This window comes from Lontra canadensis, unplaced genomic scaffold (assembly GCF_010015895.1).
Source record: "Lontra canadensis isolate GAN:19392208 unplaced genomic scaffold, GSC_riverotter_1.0 scaffold4, whole genome shotgun sequence".
In the NCBI taxonomy this organism is placed as follows: Eukaryota; Metazoa; Chordata; class Mammalia; order Carnivora; family Mustelidae; genus Lontra; species Lontra canadensis.
Genome location: NW_022630998.1, coordinates 28,319 through 48,916, shown reverse-complemented (window position 1 = coordinate 48,916; position 20,598 = coordinate 28,319). Strand labels below are relative to the sequence as shown.

Genomic DNA, 20,598 nt, shown 5'->3' with positions numbered 1-20,598 from the left:
GATCAATGGGAAAAAAAAAAAAAATAAAGCCCAGAAATAAACCCACGCTTGGATTTATTCCTGGGCTGCAAGGCTGGTTCAACATCCGCAAATCAATCAATGTGATACAATACATTAATAAAAGAAAGCACAAGAACCATATGATACTCTCAATAGATGCTTTAAAAAGCATGTGACAAAGGACAGCATCCTTTCTTGATCAAAACTCTTCAAAGTGTAGGGACAGAGGGTACATACCTCAGTATCATCAAAGCCATCTATGAAAAACCCATAGTGAATATCATCCTCGGGATGCCTGGGTGGCTCAGCTGGTTAAGCGGCTGCCTTTGGCTTAGCCTGGGATGGAGTCCCACATCAGGCTCCTTGCTCGGCAGGGAGCCTGCTTCTCCTTCTGCCTCTGCCTGCCACCTGACTGCCTGTGCTCGCTCGCTCTCTCTCCCTCTCTTTCTCTGACAAATAAATCTTAAAAAAAAAAAAAAAATCATCCTCAATGGGAAAAAACTGAGAGCTTTTCCCCTAAGGTACCAATGGGTACATAAAAAGATGCTTAAAATCATTAACCATCAGGAAAATGACAATCAAACCACCATGAGATACCATCTCATACCTGTCAGATTGTCTATTATCAAGATAAAAAATGAGTGTGGTAAGGAGGATCTGGAGAAAAGGGAACCCTTGTGCACTCTTGGTGAAAATATAAACTGGTACAGCAACTGTGAAAAACAGTATGGATGCTTCTCAAAAAATTAAAAATAGAACTACCATATGATCCAGCAATTCCACTTCTAGGTATTTATGCTCAGAAAATGAAAACCTAATTTGAAAAGCCACGTGCACCCTATGTTCATCAGAGCATTATTTACAATAACCAAGACCAACAGTGTAGGTATCCACTGACAGATGAATGGATAAAGGAGATGTGGAGGGACATAAAGAGGTATAAATTTCCAGTCATACAATAAAGAAGTCACAGGGAAGAAAAGTATAACATAGGAAAAATAGCCAATAAACTTGTCATAATTTTGTATGCTGAGAGATGGTAACTAGATTTACCATGGTGATTGTGTCATAATATGTACAAATGTTGAATCTTTCTGTTGTATACCTGAAACTAATATAAAGTACATCAACTATACTTCCATCAAAAATATTAAAAAAAAACCACAAAAACAAAAAGAGTAGAGTTTAATTTTCAAAATAATCCTCCTAATAACACAAAGGAAAATATAATGCAACAGACTGTTAAAAATTCATTAGCTAAGTATATATATTTGAAGATGAAGTAATAAGCAAGGCAACTTCTATTTAGTGCTATACTTCTCAATGGTGGGAACAATAAAAAGATACAAATTACCACGGGACTTTTCTCAAATTGCACATATACCTCCCATCCACTATGATCTATGTCCCCAGGCATGAATCTTCATGCACTTACCCCCGTGCCTCCCCTAACAAAACCACTGTTTTAGAGGTTCATGAAGGCTAGAACAATGATTCACTCTAGTTTTCTAAGAGTATACATGAAGTGGTGGTGACTGCTGCCTAATCAGATAGAGCTAGAGGATCATAAAAACAGGAATCCATATTTACATGCAAGAAATATAATGCTGCCTGTAGTATTCAGACAGAAATAGGGATGAAAGAGAAAGCTGCTCAGTATGAGAGATGCCAAGTGACAAAAAAGCTTTTAATACGCATGAGGAATTAGACTGGGTGTAGGAGACAACAGGAAGCGAATTTAGGTTCTTGAGCAGGAGAGTGATACAATAAAGCAAAGTAGTTTTACTACTAGGAAATTTTACTAGTGTCAGGTTTTTGCTGGCAGCCAGTTAGGCAATTACTAAATGTCTACAAATAGCACTGTCTCACTTCAGTTCCAAGTTGACTTTCATATTTAAAATTACATCCTCATATTCTAACAACTAAACTGTGAACATTTTTCTGCTATAAATTATTTTCATATCCAATCTTGGTTGAAATAATTACTGATATGAAAATGATTACAATCTCAATGGGCAAATACTGAAAACAACTTACATAATTCAGTATTTCGAAGTCTGGATTTCACCTCACGGGAGATTTCAAATAATTCAGCCAAATGAAGCTCCAAAACCATCGTGTCATTATATAGCCCCACCTTTCACAGTAAAAATACCCTTCAGAAAACAAGACAAAATTGCTTGTTTAGCCCAATTGATTAAACTGAATTACATTTTTTCATCACTTAAAAAAAAGAAATCTACACTGTTCCTGGCACTTCTATTTACTCTAAGGAGGTAGGCAGAGATAAGGTCCAGCATTTACTTCAACCTGAAGATTCTGAGAAGTCAGTGGGGACAGATTTCTTCATTCTAGAGAATCTCTTTTAAAGAAATGGCTGGCCTTGGGGAGAAAAGTTTACTGTATCTGATGCAGAATCTAAGCAGTTATTTAGAAGAACATACTGTGGCAAGTTTATAAGGAGTAAATGAAAGGCTTGAAACCACTTAATTTTTATGTTTTTTCAGGATAACAAGTTAAGAACAAAAAAAAATTAGTGGAGGTGGCAGGTATAGAGGTATTAGTTTATTACCGAGTACATCAAATAAAAAGAGGACAAAATTACAGCTTGGTCTGAAATACTATATTTGCATTTTTATTCCTAAAATATTTCATCTACATATATTTACTAGCTTTCCCTGCCCAACCAGAAACAAAACCTCAAAATTAATGGACAATTACCTAAGCCCATAGCACATTTTTTTCCCCTCAGTGAATCAACTTGGGAATACATCAAAAAGCCTTAGGGAAATTACACTACGTGACTGAGCCAGTTTTTTCCTGTAATTCTGGAAATATGACTAAGATATAGAGATGTGCTAAGAGGAATATGGGAATGTGCTGAGAGTGGTCTTTAACTAAAAAATATAAAGGAAAATATTCCAAACTCCCAAGGAAGTCAAACTGTTATTCCTTCAAAGTATTTTCTCTACAATCTTCAAGTTTCTGTAATCTTTTTTAAGGGCATATAATAAAATCCATATTTGTTTCTTGATCATATCTCCGTGTGTTAACAATTTAAAAAGTCTTTATCAATTAATATTAGAGTCACATTACATTAGAATGTGTTTAAAATATAATACCAAATTTTCCAAGAAATGGAAATTTTTTGAAACCTAATCACTGCTCGTAATTCATGGTCCCAAGGCAATTATTTTGGTGTTTAGTTTAATACTTCTAAATACTAAAATCACACACAAAATCTATAGATAATAAGGCACTCTATCTTTTAGAAAGACTCAACTACTCTAATTACGTCAAATTATGAACAGATCCTACTTTTTTCCCCAAGAAGCAATAATGATATATTATTTGATCATTGTTTTCGCTTTTCTATTAATAGTGATCATTAAAATTATAATGCAAAAGCACAGTTCTTCATAATACCCAGTTATTCTTGATAAAATTATACATTTAATACTTAAAGGGGTTAAGGTTAGTAAAGAACATGGACCACTGATTCAGATAGATTTGCACTAAATTCTGGTTTTATTGATCAAGGGTATGTGACTTTAAGCAAAGCCATTATCCCTTAAACCCCCAGTTTATACATCAGTAAAACGGAGCTAAAGAGGAACCTTGGAGAGCTCCTATGCAGATTAGGAAGAATACGAGTAGGCTGCAGCAAAGTGTCTGGCACAGAGGAGGCGCTCAACAACCACTAAGATTATTATTAAGTTGTTTATGAGCAGCAGTGTTCTAAGATACGAGGTTGCATTTCCTTGGGCTAGAAATAATATGTAAGTCTGGGATGTGAAGTTGTTGCATTGTATCCTGCTATCTAACTAGAATACAACTAGAAAATAACAAGGAAATACTCAATTCAGTAAATACATTAATATTTTTTATTACACTGGTCACTCTTCCCAGGAAACCTTCCCTGATTACTAGCTAAAACCAATTTCTTTTTAAAACTGTGTGCACCAGCTTCTTTCTCTGATAGTGTCAGATTTTTGCAGAGCAGGAACAACGAAACATATGGCATATGACCTTCCATAGAGACAAGTTTAATAAACGTGCAGGAAAAAATTAAGTCAGTCACTGCTTCCTATCTAGTTATCTTGCCTCCGATCCCTTTTCCCCTCTAAATCAATCTTCCACAGTCCTTCAGATTTACCTTGCCAGAAAACAAATATGATGACTCAAAAACCTTTGACCATCTACATTTCCTAAAAGGCTTTCAACTCTAATTTCATTTACCATTTTGGGCACTATCGTCAACTGTTTGTGATTCCATTCATACCATATTCTACCCAGGATATTAATTCACCAAGGAAATATTAGCTGAATGTCTGCTTTTTGCCAATTAATGCACTAGCACTGAGTAATTCCGTATTCTCAAAAAAGGTGACATATAAAGAAATAATCACAGTTCAATGTGCTATATACCATAAAAGAAAAGAGAATTGAGCCCTCCTTCCCAATCACACTACGTACTTTCAGACCTGTATGCTTTGTTCTTGGTGTGCTCTCTTTACGGAAACTGCCTTTTCCAAAGCAGAATCGTACCTATTCCTAGAGCCGCAATTCAGTATCCCCCATTCACTAAGGTAGGTCTTCCTTAAGTCCTGTAAGTAATTATACTAACTGATCCCGTCCTGGGTTTCTACCACTATGTGGTTATAATACTGGTATAGTATGTATCCTAAATAGATTCATATGCTTGTTTGTTTCCCACAGAACAGTATGTTCCCCGACAGGAGAAACTGATTTATCTATATACATAGCAGTAGGTTCTAAATTAAAATGTATTTAACTAACCTGAGCATATAATAATTTATAACAGCTGTTCTGGAAATTCCTAATTTTTTTTTTTCACTTGTAACTTCTTGTTTTTCTTTTCTGGTTGAAAAGTTTATGGATTTTAAGAAGACCACTGATGAACTAGGATGCTATTGTAGATTTTGATGAACAGTAGAATAATTTTTATTGGTTAACTAAACCCAAACCCACAAGTTCTATTTTAATATACTGAGTCTTAACAGAAATCATTAAGCTTTGTTATCACGAAATAATTCTTTGAGTAGCCTAAACACTAATACTAGCTATTCCAACATACAGGAAAGAACAGAAAGCATACATGGATTCCATTACAACAGGAATCTAACAATGTAGGGTATGTGTTCAAGTTAATAACTGTAAATGTTTCAATGTAATTTGTCTCCATTTAACCAAAATTCAGGTGACATTCGCTTAAATAAAAAAGAAAATCCTATTTTGGAAGACCAGTTATTTACTGTTGTTATTGCTGCTTTTCCCTAGGGCCTGTTCTCTCCCATTGTGGATTTCCAACAAAGTATGTTGTAATATTTGCTTCTTTTCTCAAACACCACATTATTTTGTACTGGAATTATGATAGTGGTATTGGCTGTCCAAATTTCTAAAATTAATAGTTGAAAAGGGCTTTGGGTACTTTCACAGTTAGTAGGAATGTTCTGCCAAGGTTTAAGTTCAAATTTCCAGAATTACAAAACTTAAAAAATTAAATAAAAACAATACAAAAAGAAATACAAAATAATTTTTAAAAGGCCATGTGATACTCTTTTTTTACTTCCTACCCCTCAATCCTATTTACACATTCACTTCCCTTTGAACTAGGCTGATCTCAACTGAAGCAATTCCAAAGTCAGTTTTTTATTTTAAAATTAGGTGTATGTAATGACTCAGTAAATGCTAATCACATTTTCATCACTTGGGCCAACCAGGACCTCTAACTTATCCTTTGTTTTCACATAGAAGCACACAGGTTCAAAGCAAGGATGGGTACTACTTTCATCTGCCACAAATGCTCTTACTGAAAAGATGAAAGTATTTTAAGGCTACCAGAGACTTGATAAAATATCTTCATATCAACACAGCTTAATAATGCAATACCGTTAAGGGCTTCAGGAATATAACTTATTCAGAATGCTGGCTTAAAGCCACAGAAACCACATGCTGGGAAGCAAAATGAAATTCCTATGTGATGATCTGTTTCTAAATGCTGCTTCATGAGTGTGAGGAGAGCAATATATACTGATCTTCTAAAATACTGCTAGGACTTCCTGTTTATCATTTCATAAACATATATTTTTTTCCCCAGGGGTACAGGTCTGTGAATCGCCAGGTTTACACACTTCCCCACACTCATCATAGCACATACCCTCCCCAATGTCCATAATAACCCCACTGTTTATCATTTCAAATGTCACAAGTTGAGTACAGAAGGCTATTAAATCTGGGCACCCTACTCTGCTTTAGAAGCAGTAAGAGTTCTGCCTTTAAAAAAACTAAATTAGAAGGCAGATGGTCTAAGAGCAATGGCTAAGGTGAGTGTGAAATGAAGAGCCTATTCATTTTCAGTTGCTGACATTTAACATTAAAAACGATGACTGGTTTTAGACTCTTCTCAGTCATGGGTCAGTAATCTACTTATCTGTGAAGATGCAGAGCAACCTCGACATTCTTTTTTTTTTTTAAGATTTTATTTATTTATGTGAGAGAAAGAGGGAGCACACAAGCAGGAGGAGCAGCAGGCAGAGAGAGAGGGAGAAGCAGGCTTTGCCGATGCGGGGCTCAATCCCAGGTCCCTGGGATCATGACCTGAGCTGAAGGCAGAAGTTTAACCGACTGAGCCACCCAGGTGCCCCACAACCTTGACCTTCTAAATAAGGCCAATAAAAGTAAAAAATAAAATAAAATAAAAATTGCTTAAAATTCACTCAGTCAGCTAGCTAGACAACATCCACTATGTACCTGACACATTACTAAGTGCCGGGGACAGAGACTTGAGTAAAACCACCAATTTTCTAAAGAAGGTCTAAATAGTAGGAAGGAATGGCATGAAAGGAGACTGCTATATGACAGAAGAAATTGATACAAGGTAAGAGACTGCTCAGAGGAGGCGGAGAACAAGTCTGGGGTCAGAGTGATGGTATGAGGGAAAGTTTCCAAAAGCAAGTAACTTATAAGGGTTGAAGTAAAGAGTAAGTCTTTGTTCAGGTGATAGACATATATAAAAAGCCTGATCAACAGCAAGGAGGCAGGAAATAGGTTGATATGTCTGGGGTTCAGTATAGCTGGCACAGAAAGTATGTGGTTGATGGAAGAGAGAAGTGGAGGGGAGGAGCCAGAGTACAGATCACACAGGGCTTTGTATGCCATGCCAGAGGGACTCCTGATCAGATCCATGTTAGAAAGCAGCAGCACCTAAATTATACGTGGTTACATATTTAGAAGAGAGAATTAACAGATTTGGCAAACAAGATTTGGGAGTAGCAGGTAGCTAAGGAAGAAGGGAATGCAAAGTGATTCCTAGTTTTCTGGGTTAGGAAACTAGATGAATAGTGTCAAAACCAAAACCAGGAAGAGAAGAAAAGACCATGTGAAAAAGAGGGTCATGGTGAGTTACAAAATGTTAGGGCCAATACTCAGACACTGGTATCTTTCAGAATACCTGCTTGTTCACTGTCTCTTCTCTATTGTACCATATAGCTTGGGCCCCAGGTGGTAGACCGGTGATGGACATTAATTCAGGACGGGCTGAGGACTTCAACCAGAATAGGTTCTTCCCTTGAACAGAAGATGCAAGAATTATGGAGTCAAGGCTGCCACTGTAAGGTGGCCCTGGACACATCTAGGGAGTGAAAGCTGTCTGGGGAGCTGGAGAGAAAGAGAGGGAGAAGAGGGGCTGGGGTGGAAACTGAGGAAAAGCAGAGAGGAGCACAAAATGAAGAGAAAAGGAGCAAGAAGGAAACACCTACACAATCCAGCTAAGTTTCTGAGAGCTCTCTACATCCCGACTATCCTCAGGCAAGGGGATAAGTTCTTGCACTTAGACTTAAGAAACCTATAGTCCTCTGCAGCTTAGCTCAGTGAGTCAGGTAAAAATGTTCAGTTTCAGGTGCATGTGCAAACACGTAAGTGGAGCTAAATCTAAGAGCGCACATCTTATGGGAAAGATGTGCCTCAGAGAGAGATTACAGTGTCCAGAATAGTGATAGTAGTTAAACTTGTGAGTGGCCAGAATGGAGAGTATAGTGTGAGAAGCTAAAGAACTAACTGAAGGGGAACACCAGCGTACAGGTCAGAGTTAATCCTATTCAAGGATATTGATGAACAGATAGGGAGAAGCTAAACTCAGCCTTGCGAAGGGAATGGCAAATGAGGAGGTCAAGATCGCAGTGGCTATACTACTAGGAACAAAGAAGCTATTCCATTAAGGAAAAGATGGTGAGAGTCAGTTAAAGGAGGATGATGGGTGTTCAGGCACAAACTAAACAAGTTTATTAGCTGAGGAACACCCACATTAAGAAAAAGTCTGAAGCTATCAGTGAGATAAGGCATAAGTAATAAAAGGGGCAAAAGAAAGAAACATGGCAAACCAAGAGGCATTGGCCTTGAATAGAAGGGGAAAGGAAAAACCAGCCCCGTCCCCCCCCACCCCCCGGCGACCAGTAAGAATAAAAATATCAGTCTAGGGTTAGTTTCTGAAGAAACAAAGACTTAAACCTTAGAGAGTTTCACCACATCTCACTCTTAAAATACCAAAATACAAGGAAGATCATATTGAAAACAATTATTAACATTACTAAATATTAGATGCTAAAGGGGTAAATGTCTAGAAGGGCCTTACTCTACCAAAAATACAAAATAAATAAGTAACTGGCAATTTAGTAAAGTAAGAATTTAGGAAGTGTAAGTAGTATTATAATAATATATAAAAACTTGTCAACTGTAGCTTTGCAATTAAAAGATAGAATAAACACATTAGCCATTTTGCCAAATATCTGTGTCAAAGGACATATGACCTTTTATGCCCACCAACAGTGAGTAAGACTGCCTGTCCATGTCATGACGTCCTCTCCAACAAGAGATATTTTTCAGATGCATCTTAGTCTAAGGGCCACTGATTTTTTACATTGCTCAGTCTATCCCTTCACCTATTGTATGAGCTATTAATTTAATAATTATTTAATATATAATTAATAATTATTTAATAAATAAATAATTTAATTTAATTTAATAAAGTATCCACCAAAATAGGTATTACCAGTAACTATAGTAGAGAAAAGTGAACAGGGATAGAAAAGAGAAGAGAAAATGTGATGGGACAAGTAGAAATAAAGGAGAAAAATTCAATAGTCATGCAGGTGGTACCACCCTCCTGGGTGCCTCGATGACTCCACTTTTCCAGAGAAGGGCATTACTTGTCTCCCTCTGGGTAAAAATACCATGCTGAGTTTCTACTGGGCATCTTTAAAGATAACTTAAAGGTTTCAATTAATTATTTACTATCTGATTTCTTGAATGCACTAGAGAAAAATAATCTATATAAAGAGTAGAGATTTATAAAAGGGACTTGTAAGTCATAGTATGGATTCTTGAGGATCCTATAGCCATAAAAGATCACAATGCACATATGCTCATGGAATCTGGGAAGTAGACGAGTAAGAGAAATATTACACCTCTTCTGTACTTGGAACACTGTCTGCAGCTTCTAGGTTTTAGAGATGAAGAAAGAAAACGGGACTTTGAAACAAATTGAGCCTTCAGTGTTTGTCAGACACCTTCTCAGTGATAAGAAACAGGATGGGGATGGGGAGGAGGGAAGGCATGTTTAGGATCAAATGCATAAGAACAAAAACCATTTTCGTCCTTTCAGCACAGTTCTGCAAATGAGGCGAGGCCAGAGAGGAACTACAACTTTAAAAAGCCATCAATCATTATGATCAAAGAAAGGGGTTTACCCATTGAAAATAATACTGCTACCTTTGAAAACACTACCACCACCAAAGCCACCTAGTTCATCACTCCCTTCTTCAAACAGTCTCTTGGTTTCCTAGACATTACACTTTCTTGGCTCTTTTTCTTCTTCTGGCTACACTTTTTCAATCTCTTTGACTTATTCTTCCTCATCTTGCTAAGATCTAAATCTACAGTGTCTTGGGGTGGTCAGGCCTCTTTCCTTGGCTACTTGCAGTTAATTCCAACTTTGCACACTTCGTCTTCTGGGTATGAGACTAAGATATTAACAGATCATACAATTAACCCCGCTGTCCCTCACTTCCCCCAGCAACAACCATAAAACTTGGACATAAGAGAAAAAGCCCTGCCTGAAGGTAACGGAGAGTAAACGGAAGCAGAAAGACTCTGATAGGGAGTCTAAGCTGACTAAGCCGTATGTAAAGATGGGAAGCTATACAAATAGGCTACCATCTCTTCAGAGCGGAGGCTAAGTGCAGTCCTCAGGGTTCAAGAGCAGTGGCAGAAATAATTATGGAAGAGTACGGCCAGAAGACACTACTACTGAGAGAGCAGGGAAAGAAACCCAGAAGGAAAAGAACCACCTAAGAGACTCTTAAACCTGACCTACTCACGTGAAGAACCAATTCAAAGCACGTCTGAGAACAAAAAAGGTCTGAACTGAGGCTGGAGCTGCTGCCTACAAAAGAAAAAGTTTGCGGATAATGCCTAACCCCAAATGTTAACTGCTAAGACAAACACTCTTTATAGAAAAATAATCAAACCCAGAATCTCTACTACTTAACGTAGGTACTATGTCGAGGGTAATATCCAAAAGGACACAGCATAGGAAGAGACCAGAAACAGAAACGCTGTCATTCTCCACAGGCAAAATGGCTAGTATCAATATCCTCTGTGATGCATACGTGTATGTATCTGTAAAAAGTCTCCTTAATGAGTTACCAACTTCTCAGAGAAACAAAAAACATTCTAGTAGAGAAAGAGAATAAAAAACTGTTAAACGGGGCACCTGGGTGGCTCAGTGGGTTAAAGCCTCTGCCTTCAGCTCGGGTCGTGATCCCAGGGTCCTGGGATCTAGCCCCGCATCGGGCTCTCTGCTCAGCAGGGAGCCTGCTTCCTCCTCTTTCTCTGCCTGCCTCTCTGCCTACTTGTGATCTCTATCAAATAAATAAATAAAATCTTTAAAAAACAAACAAACAAAAAAAAACTGTTAAACGATTCAGCCACAGAACATTTATCACTGGATGAAAGACTGCAGGATATTCACAAAGTTTCAAAGTTTATCAACTCACAAATTACTTAATAATTGCAAACAGAAAAAGGTGCCTTTAAAATGGAGAAAGCTGGCAGAAAACATTCAAACCAAATGACTAGAACTCAACATCACTAGCAAGCATGGATGTGACACACTGTAGTATTATTATTATATTGCACAATTACAATTTTTCTAAGGTTTGAAATATTTTCCAAACAGTTGGAGGGAAACACCAACAAACAAAAAAAAAGCCAAGACACTTACAAATCAGGGTAGAATGAATGCAGTTGTCCTGCATTCCATTCACTTTATCAGGAAGAAACGCCAGAAAAAGCAGGTGAAGGAGTTTAACCCTACTTGTTAATAATATGTTGTCGGGATGCCTGGGTGGCTCAGTGGGTTAAGCCTCTGCCTTCGGCTCAGGTCATGATCTCGGGGTCCTGGGGTCGAGCCCCGCATCGGGCTCTCTGCTCAGCAGGGAGCCTGCTTCCCCCTCTTTCTCTGCCTGCCTCTCTGCCTACTTGTGATCTCTCTCTGTGTCAAATAAATAAATGAAATCTTTAAAAAAAAAATATGTTGTTAACTGGTCCTCCTGGTGAACCGACTAATGATTTTTATTAGGAGGAAAGTCCTTACCTGAAAAATGCTCTTAGGAAGCTGTCCCTTGTAAGGATGCCTACAGTAAACAAACTTAAAAATCTACAGACTTATGAGGCATGACCCACCGGAGAAAATAATTTAAGCCATCTAACCCTGGGGAACAGAATGGAGAAGTTTCAAAACCTAAATGCTCTTTGCTATGAAAATAACTACACTTCCTCATTTAGAGACCTAATCATTTACTCTTGCCCAGAAAGTGCCTGTCTGATGTAGAAAGGACATGCAGAATCACCCAGATTCCCAGATCTCTCTCCTTGTTTCACGTGCATTTCACAGCAGAGCCCTGAAACTATCAGCAAAGCTGGACTATAGGTAAGATCTCTAATATGTGTCTGATTTGACTTTTTGTATTGGCGTACAGGCAAAAGATGAAACTGTCAAAAACAATTATGATCTAGGACAAACTTAATACTGTTACTTTAGTAGGATTAAGTGAACTGTTAATTTGATACAACTAACTAGCACAGTATCCTTCCAGGAAAAATAAGGCATCTTTTACTCTATGGCATTCATAGGAGAAAACAACCAAAAGTATATGAAATTACAGAGAAATTTCTCAGCAAATTTTTAAAAAGCAAATACAACCAGAAATGTACAAAATGTTAATTAATATATGAAAATATATGATGATAAACATATAATCCAGTGGGTGTATGCAGCCCAGAACTTTTCTAAACATGTCCTGTGAAATAAGAATCTGTGTAATTTACAGAGTTGAGGTGAAATTCAAATGGTGGGATATAAATATTATCATAACCTAAACCGTTTTTCCTATTTGTACTCCACTAATGCCAACTACTTAGAAATAGGTTATGAAGGGGCATGAGAGCAGACAATCCTAACATCTGACGCAAGCTCAAAGTTCGCTTTGAGTAGATCTGAGCACATCAAAAGAAAGGAAGATGGAAACAAAATTAGGAAGTTTTAAAATAGAGAGCACACAGGAAAACCAACATATGGAAGAGTAATAGCCTCGGTGAGGAATAAGTAAGGAATAGTAAGCAGAGAGAGGTAACTGAATATACTTAGTTGCAAGGAATTAAAGAATTTGAAAACATGTAAATCTTTAGGCCTTTGTCCCCTATAGGACAAGTATCCTGTTTATTATTATATTCTCTCATCCAATCTCTAGGACACTAGAATCTAGGTACATTTCAGGAAATTCTTGCCTTACTGAAGCAGCATAATTAAGTAGTTAGTAACATTCACTTCATAATCTATTTGGAAGCCCACCACCCAGTAACTATTTGACCTCGGGCAAGCTGTTTGACTTCTCTAAGAAGTTTCATATTTTGTATTTGTATTTTGTATTTCTATTTTTGTATTTTCGTATTTTGTAAGATTGGGACAAGAATGATACCAACTTCCCAAGATAGTGAATATAAAACACACAATATACTACCTGGCACATAGTAAATGCTTAGTAGAAGCCAGTCATTTTATTTACTATTTAAGAAGGAATTTCTTGAACATTTTGATTGACTTCAGTGTATGTCTCAATTTTACCATCTCCTTTTCTAGCTAAAAGGAATCAGTAAAAGTTGATAAGCTACGTTAATTTCCAAAGAAAAAAGAACTGTTTAGGAAGACAGTATTTACACTAACAGCAAAGTAAAAAGCATGAATACTATTAGAAAAGGCAGCAAAGACTTGGTATTCATACATTACAGTCTATAAAATTAGAACCTATGATTTTATAGTATCGTAAAGATCAGGGCATTTTTTTTCTTGGTCAGAAAACACCAACTCCCATTTCTAAAAATATCTCAGGTTTTCTTCTTGAGGAAGTCAGCTTGCAACAAAATACCCTATTATCTTAGAAAATAAGTATAGGACAATATGTCATGAACAACTCTGTAAAAATGTAGTGGTATATGAGCCAAAGAAAAAAATCATCTGGAAAAACAAATAAGTAGAGGTTCTTCTCCAAATTTATTTGAGACTGTAAGTTTTCTGTTTGTGACTATTTCTTTGATAGTCCCATGTAGATGATAAACACTTCATTAAGAAATCACAAATGACCTTTCAATTTTTAAAAATCCTCTATGCCTTTGATTCTTCTAGAAAAGTAGCTTAATTTTGTAAAAGAATCATGAATGAGAAATAAAATTTCAAATGTAAGAAAAGTGTACAGTTTTTTTAGTATACTTTTTATTCTGGCTTAGTGTAATCCAGTTTTTAAATAGCACTATGAAAAAAGTTGATATAAAAGTATCCAATCTACACCACTACTAAAAAGAATTCAAAGTATATATAGACATATATATACTATTAATTTTACAATTGCAAGGAATATACAGGTTACAAATTTTAGCTTTCTATGAGGCAATAATCCCATAGTGGTCTTAAATAATCATAGTAAACTAGGAAAACAAACAAACAAGGTCACAACACTGCAATCTTGTGAAACTATAAACTTTAATTATCATTCAGCCTGCTTTCCTGTTGCTGATGAGGTTTAAGAATAAGAGAAAACAACTTTCACATACAGATCAAACAGGACTTTCTTTCGAATTAAATTAAATTCACTATCAAGAGCTATAGGAAGGAAGATTAACAAATATATTTTAACCTCAAACTCTTCATACATTGTATATAGGTTTATTGTATATAATATATCCTTTCTAGGGTAAGAGAAAATCAGCAGTTACACAGTAGTTCAAAGCATATGAATAATTTAGGACTGCAAAAATGACTATTCAGAAGAAATTATAGGGAAAAATTTAGGTAAGGAATGTAATTAAGTAAGGACCTTGGTTAAGAGAAAGTGAAAGAAAAAAATGGGATAAATCGTAATTTTCTATCTCAGTGCTACACTCAAAACAGAAATCTCTATAAAGGTTGTATTTCTCAGAGGAATTTCACAGAAAAAAAGGTACATGAAAAAGCCCACATCATGTGTGATCCATACTGACACAAACAATAATAAGGACTCACAAACAAATATTTTGACTGAATGATTAGATAAAAGGGGGATTAAATCTTTGAGAAAGAAAAGATACAGCAAATGGATTCTGCGAATTTTGCAGACCTGTGAACATAAAACAAAAATACGCAACAAAAAAAAATTCAACAAAGAATCATGTCCACCTCTATTTCTACTCAGATTAACTGTGATAACTTTGTCCTGTAAAACACTGTATCATCCCTTCCGAAGGAAAAAAATGGTGAGAAGCTTTGATGATCTAACTCAATTAAAATATTGTTAGGGAATTCTCTTGCCCTTTTATCTATCTCAAAACTTGGAAGTTATACCAAAATGTAATAGTTAAACATACATGCAAAATGACCCTGCAATTAAGGTAATTGCTGGTACCAAATGTTGTTTTTAAGTTCTGCAATAAAACAGTCTCCCAGACATTTAATAGTATGTCATTTGGTAAATGAAAGTTTCCACAAAGTAAGAGGAGTGAGAAGACCTAAAAATTATGCTAGTGAAGAGTCTGGCTGAAAGAAACAAAAATATGGATCATTTTGGTCCAGCACTAATTTTATTTCAAGTTACTACAGAGCTGAATAAAACTCTGACACCACCACACAAAAATTTATTGAGTTGGCAATAGGAAAAGCATGATGTCAGCCACCGATATCACCGTCCGCATTACCAAATAGCAAGAACGCTTTCATTCTCGAACTTAACGTAGACTTTTTATGTGTGAAGTTAGAGTAAAAATAAAAATCTCAGGCGTGAGGCATTATTAAACACAGATGAGTTTAGTTTGGCATAGTTTCCATGTAAATTACTCTAGAACTTCAACAAATTCAGTAAAAAACATGAAAAAAATGCAAGCTTAAACATATTACAATTTTCTAAATGTGCTACATTCTTCACCAAACAGATCCATAAAATTAAATCTTAGTCAACTGGCAATAATATTCAAATAACTAACACCACACACACACACACACACACACACACACACACACAGCTGAGAGGAGACACGGAAACACACCTATGTATACACACCCACACAAGGCCTACCTTCATAGCATGAATTTCTTCAAGCAGTCGTTGTGCCCGCCTCTGGTTTTTTAACATTGCATCTTCGGTACCCCTGTAAAAAATACATGACAATATATTGTCAGCCAGGAAAAGCATGTATTTTCGAGTCCAATCATAATTAAAAGTCTCTTCATTTCTTTTAGAAAAGCATAATGTGTAAATAACAAACACTGTCATCCTGCACTGCCTTGAACAATCCCACTGTCCAACACCAATTCCATCAACAAACCCAAGTTTTTGGCACACAGAAGCATTACCTGGCATTATATTAATGATGATTACTATTGAGACACAGCAGGCCTTCTAATTCCTTAATGGATAGCCAAATAATAGATTTTAATCAACTGCTTAATGGCACACTGCATTTAATGTAACTTCATAAACTATAGTTAAAGGTCAGATGTAATTTTATTACATAAAATTTTGTTCTCTGGAACTAAAGGAATACCTAAAAAGGAATATCTGATTACATCAGAGAGAAAGGTTATTTATGATAGAACAAGAAATTAATCAGGAACAAAATATATGTGAAAACTAAGTATGCTGAAAGTGTAAAAGCTACAACAAGCTTACTCTAATCCTAGTGATAAGGAAATTACAAAATATTATTAAAAATAGAACATAATGTTTTCATAAACACTTCCACAAGGTAATGAAGATTTCCAATTATTTAGCAATTTAAGGAATAAACTGATATAAAATCTTTGTAATTTATTCAAGGTATTACTAGATTTATTACAGTATATCAATATCTTAAAATAACTTCCAATAACATAAAATAGATAAATAACTCTGAAGGACTTTCATTCTGAAAAGGCCAGAAGGAGAGTTCTGAAAAAACAGCAGAATTCATTGTGATTTTTAAGCAAATGTGGCCCAAACTATGCAAGGACATGCTGACACAGCACACTGTAACCCACTCAGATCCTCTCTCCATATAAAAAAAAAAGTGTTATATGAGTAAGATACTTAATTATTCCTCCTGGTCCCACCCTCAAATTTTGTAAATACTGAATAAAAACAACTTCTGACATTCTATTAGTCATAGGACCATGACTTCAAGTGACTAACTTTTTTGACTTCAGTCTGCCAACACTTCTGACAAGTTTTCGGATAACCAACACCCGGATTCTCTTCACTTCTTTTCTCATCTTCACAACCTTTGAGGAATAAAACCAAAATTAGAAAGGTTCTCTCTTAATTTGAGATGAAAATCACTTTATTTTTAGTCTGAATATTACAGGTTAAGTCTAATAACTTTAACCAAATTTTCAACCATATTCACAGTTTGATGAAACCAAACTTCTTCTGTAAGAGAGTAAATCAACATTCTAAAAATGTGTCTGAAGACTTAAGAGAAATAAGCTATGATTTTTTAAAAGGTCACAGCATTCTCAGTGATTAGTATTTTAATAGTGCACTTATATTTTGTGCCTGAACATAATAAAAGATTGCGTTCCCTGCGATCAGAGAGCATCACATTCATCTTTGCACTCTTGCAATTTAAAACGGAGCTTTACCCATAATGACAGGAATTTACTGAATGTTTATGTTACCAAAAGCAAATGTGTGAAAGTGATAATATTTTACTTATTTACACAGCAACCCTTCCATTTGTTTCTAGTAATAAATTTCAAACCTAACTTTAAAAGAAATGTGAAAAACACCAGGGTGCATGCGTACATGCACGCACACTGACAGATGCTTTAAATCATCCCGTTAGAAAACAGTGCTGAACTCCGAGACCAAAAAACCCCAGAAAGACTGTCCAAAAAATGGAAATATTCAGATGATGAACTACATGTTACAACAGTACTCAGTACATCAGGATGCTATCATTTTGAGTTTAGATTTTGTCTGTTGTTATTACTAGTCAAATATCTTATCCTTCCTCCTAGAATGTTCTTCTTCCCTTTCTCCACTTTAAGGACCATATAAAATTCAGATAAGATATTCCTGAGAAGTCTTCCAATGACTTCTTCAGATGGAGAGAACTCCTCCAACCTTCACACTCCCAGTATACTTTATAGGCAGCATCTACCTTACTGTAGTCTCCCTGACTGCTCACATAGCCAACTTCTTTTATAGTCTGGGCACTCCTAGAGGACAGGACCTTGTGGTACCGAAATCATTTTTTCTGAGCATTGCTAGAGTGTTTGGCACATACAATCCCTCAAATTCTCCTTGCCAAAATAGCAACATCAACATCATCCTGTTTCTTTAAGGCTCTCGCATTTGGCTATAACCCGTCTCTTACCCTCAGTCTATTTCACCCCCTTATTCAGTGAAGATACTGTCAATCAGCTTACAATTTATCTCTGTCCTAACTTTTCCCACCATTCTGGGTGACGTAGATGTCCATGTAATAAAGCCTATCCGTTATCATACCCTCACTTGTTGACTTCCTGTCTTCATGACCTTATCTATTCAGTCTCAGCACCTACGTCCAAGGTAACACTGTAGTCCTTGTTATCACTCATAAGGGATCCATTTTTATAACCATTAATCTAAATAGTCTACATTGAGATCAAAATGCCTATTTCCTTGTTCAACTTAACACACCACCACCATCTTTGACTTCACTGGGACCAATAGTTCACTGACCCCTATACTTTCTCTCAAATGATTGGTCGTGTTCTTTTCAATTTTCCTTTTATTCACTTTATGTACATGATCAATACTTGCTAATACCTTAAACTGTCCTATCCTTCCTGTTAGCAATTACTCTAGCTAATCCTGGATGAAATAATCATCCTGGGGTTTTTTTTTTTTTTTCCCCCCCCCCCCCCCAAGATTCGTTTATTTATTTTAGGGAGAAAGTCAGCAGGGGGAAGGGCAGAAGGAGGAGAGAGAGGATCCTCACATCATGACCTGAGCTAACCAAGAATCAGCCACCCAACCAACTGAGCCACCCAGGACCCCTCATCCTGAGTTCTTTATCGCAGCCCCTGCAAGAGCTGGGGAATACTTGAGACATTCTATCTACAATAAATTCATTATAACTAACACGAAATGGGCTCCTATACACTCTTAGGAAACCTATTTTATTTTGTTGTTCAATTCCTTCTACAATGACTATTTTAAACCTGTACCTGCCTTCTAAAACACCTGACCTTCCTCTTCTCTCTTTCCCAATTTTATGGAGAAAATGAACATCAAAGGGGAACCATCATCTTTCCACTACAATGAATGCAAATTTACTTTTATCACCTACTCTCCTCTATTAACCTATTCTCCTACCCAATACGTGACATTCATCTTCCGGTTGTATTTTGGATCTCATCTTTTCTGCTTTCTTAGAACCCGTAATACACACTACCCCTTTACTCTTGCACTGTCGATCTCTTACATGGTTGTTTCTATTGATTTTTAATCATGCTTGACTCATTTTCACTAGAGACAAGACAAACAAAACATTCTTACTATGAAGATCACTAGGAGTACCCTCTCTCTACAACTGCCTCAGAGCCAAGCTTTCAGAGAGGCTCAAACTCCCGAACTCCATTTCTACTTACCACATAATCCCGTTGGATTTCCATTCTCATCAGTCCACCCTAAGCTATTACAAGAGACATCAATGATTTCTAAAAGTCCCTCAAATCCAACAGGAATTTTTCAGGCTTCACTTTACTTGCAATCTAGGCAGCATGTGACACTGTTGACCATTTTCTCCTTTGAAGGGACACTTAGAATTCTCTCCAGGATTCCCTCCATCCTCTCTCGTCACTCGACCTTGCTCTTCTTTGAAGACTCCTCCATCCCAACCAGTTTTAAGTTCAAAGGGCAGTCCTGAGCCGACTCTTCTTTTCACAACATACTTTTTAGACCTAAGTGGTCTTACCTGTGTACACTGTCATTTCCCACCTAAACAAGATGACTCAGTAATTTCTTGCCTTCAGCTAAGGCTCTCTTTTAGCTCCAGACCTAAATGTGCAACTGTCTACTTGGTATTTCCTGTTCAGCAGGCTTAAAATCATCTACAACACACACTTGAAGCCATGTTCTTCATTCCCAAATGGATTGCTTTTTTGTTGTTTTATATTTCAGGAAAAAGAACAATCCTTTTGTTCAATGATAAACCTAGGGCTCATTTTAAGTAGCTTTCTTTTCTAAATTCTTCACACTCTGTTACCAAGTTGTGTCAATTTTATCTCCAATTATATCCCAAACTGTACCACTTTTCCCCATATCTTGACCTTCTCGTTCTCTTGGGTGAGTTACTGGTAATTGGTTTGTCTACATCCATTCTTGCCCCTCTCCAACCAGTTATTCACAACTCAGAATACTTTTTTTCTAAGATTTTATTTATTTGACAGAAAGAGAGAGAAAGAGAGTGAGTGTGCACACACACACCAGAGGGAGAGAGAGAAGCAGAGTCCCTAGTAGGCACGGAGTCCAATTCAGGACTCAATCACAGTACTTCAGAATTATGAGCTGCACCAAAAGCAGACGCTTTTGGTAACTGAACCACAAGGCACCCTAGAATACATTTTTTAATACACAGATCTGATGATGGACCTTTACTTAATTCCCTTTGTTTGCAGTTTGTCTTAGGATGGCCACATGGGCCTACTTTTAATCCTTTATCTCCACCATGCTTCCACCTACCACCAAGTCTTTACACTTGCTGTTCTCTCTGGTAGGAATGCTCTTTACCACTCTTTCATCTCATCCTTCTGATTTTGGATCAACTGCCATTTCTCAGTGAAATCTTTTCTGTCTTCAGACAGTGTTAAAATTCCCCTTTATAAGTACTTAGGAGTGCTTCTAGAACTTGTCATGACAATTATTTTAAGTTAAATACTTCATTTGTAATCTGAATACAATCTGATATGTCTTCTTCCCAGCAGGTTATAAATTCCATGAAGGTCAAGTGTCTGGTTTTACTAAACATTAC

At 36.5% G+C, this 20,598-nt stretch overlaps 1 protein-coding gene across 1 annotated transcript in view; it reads right to left on the bottom strand.

Annotated features, from left to right (window-relative positions):
- The window catches only part of SRFBP1 (serum response factor binding protein 1), a 69,261-nt gene that overhangs the window by 40,330 nt on the left and 8,333 nt on the right, over positions 1-20,598 (bottom strand). The window contains exons 2-3 of the mRNA XM_032844204.1: positions 16,773-16,861; positions 15,681-15,753 (exon numbers count right to left, since the gene is read on the bottom strand). Coding sequence (XP_032700095.1) covers positions 15,681-15,753; positions 16,773-16,861 — 162 coding nt within the window. The remainder of the gene's footprint in view (positions 1-15,680; positions 15,754-16,772; positions 16,862-20,598) is intronic.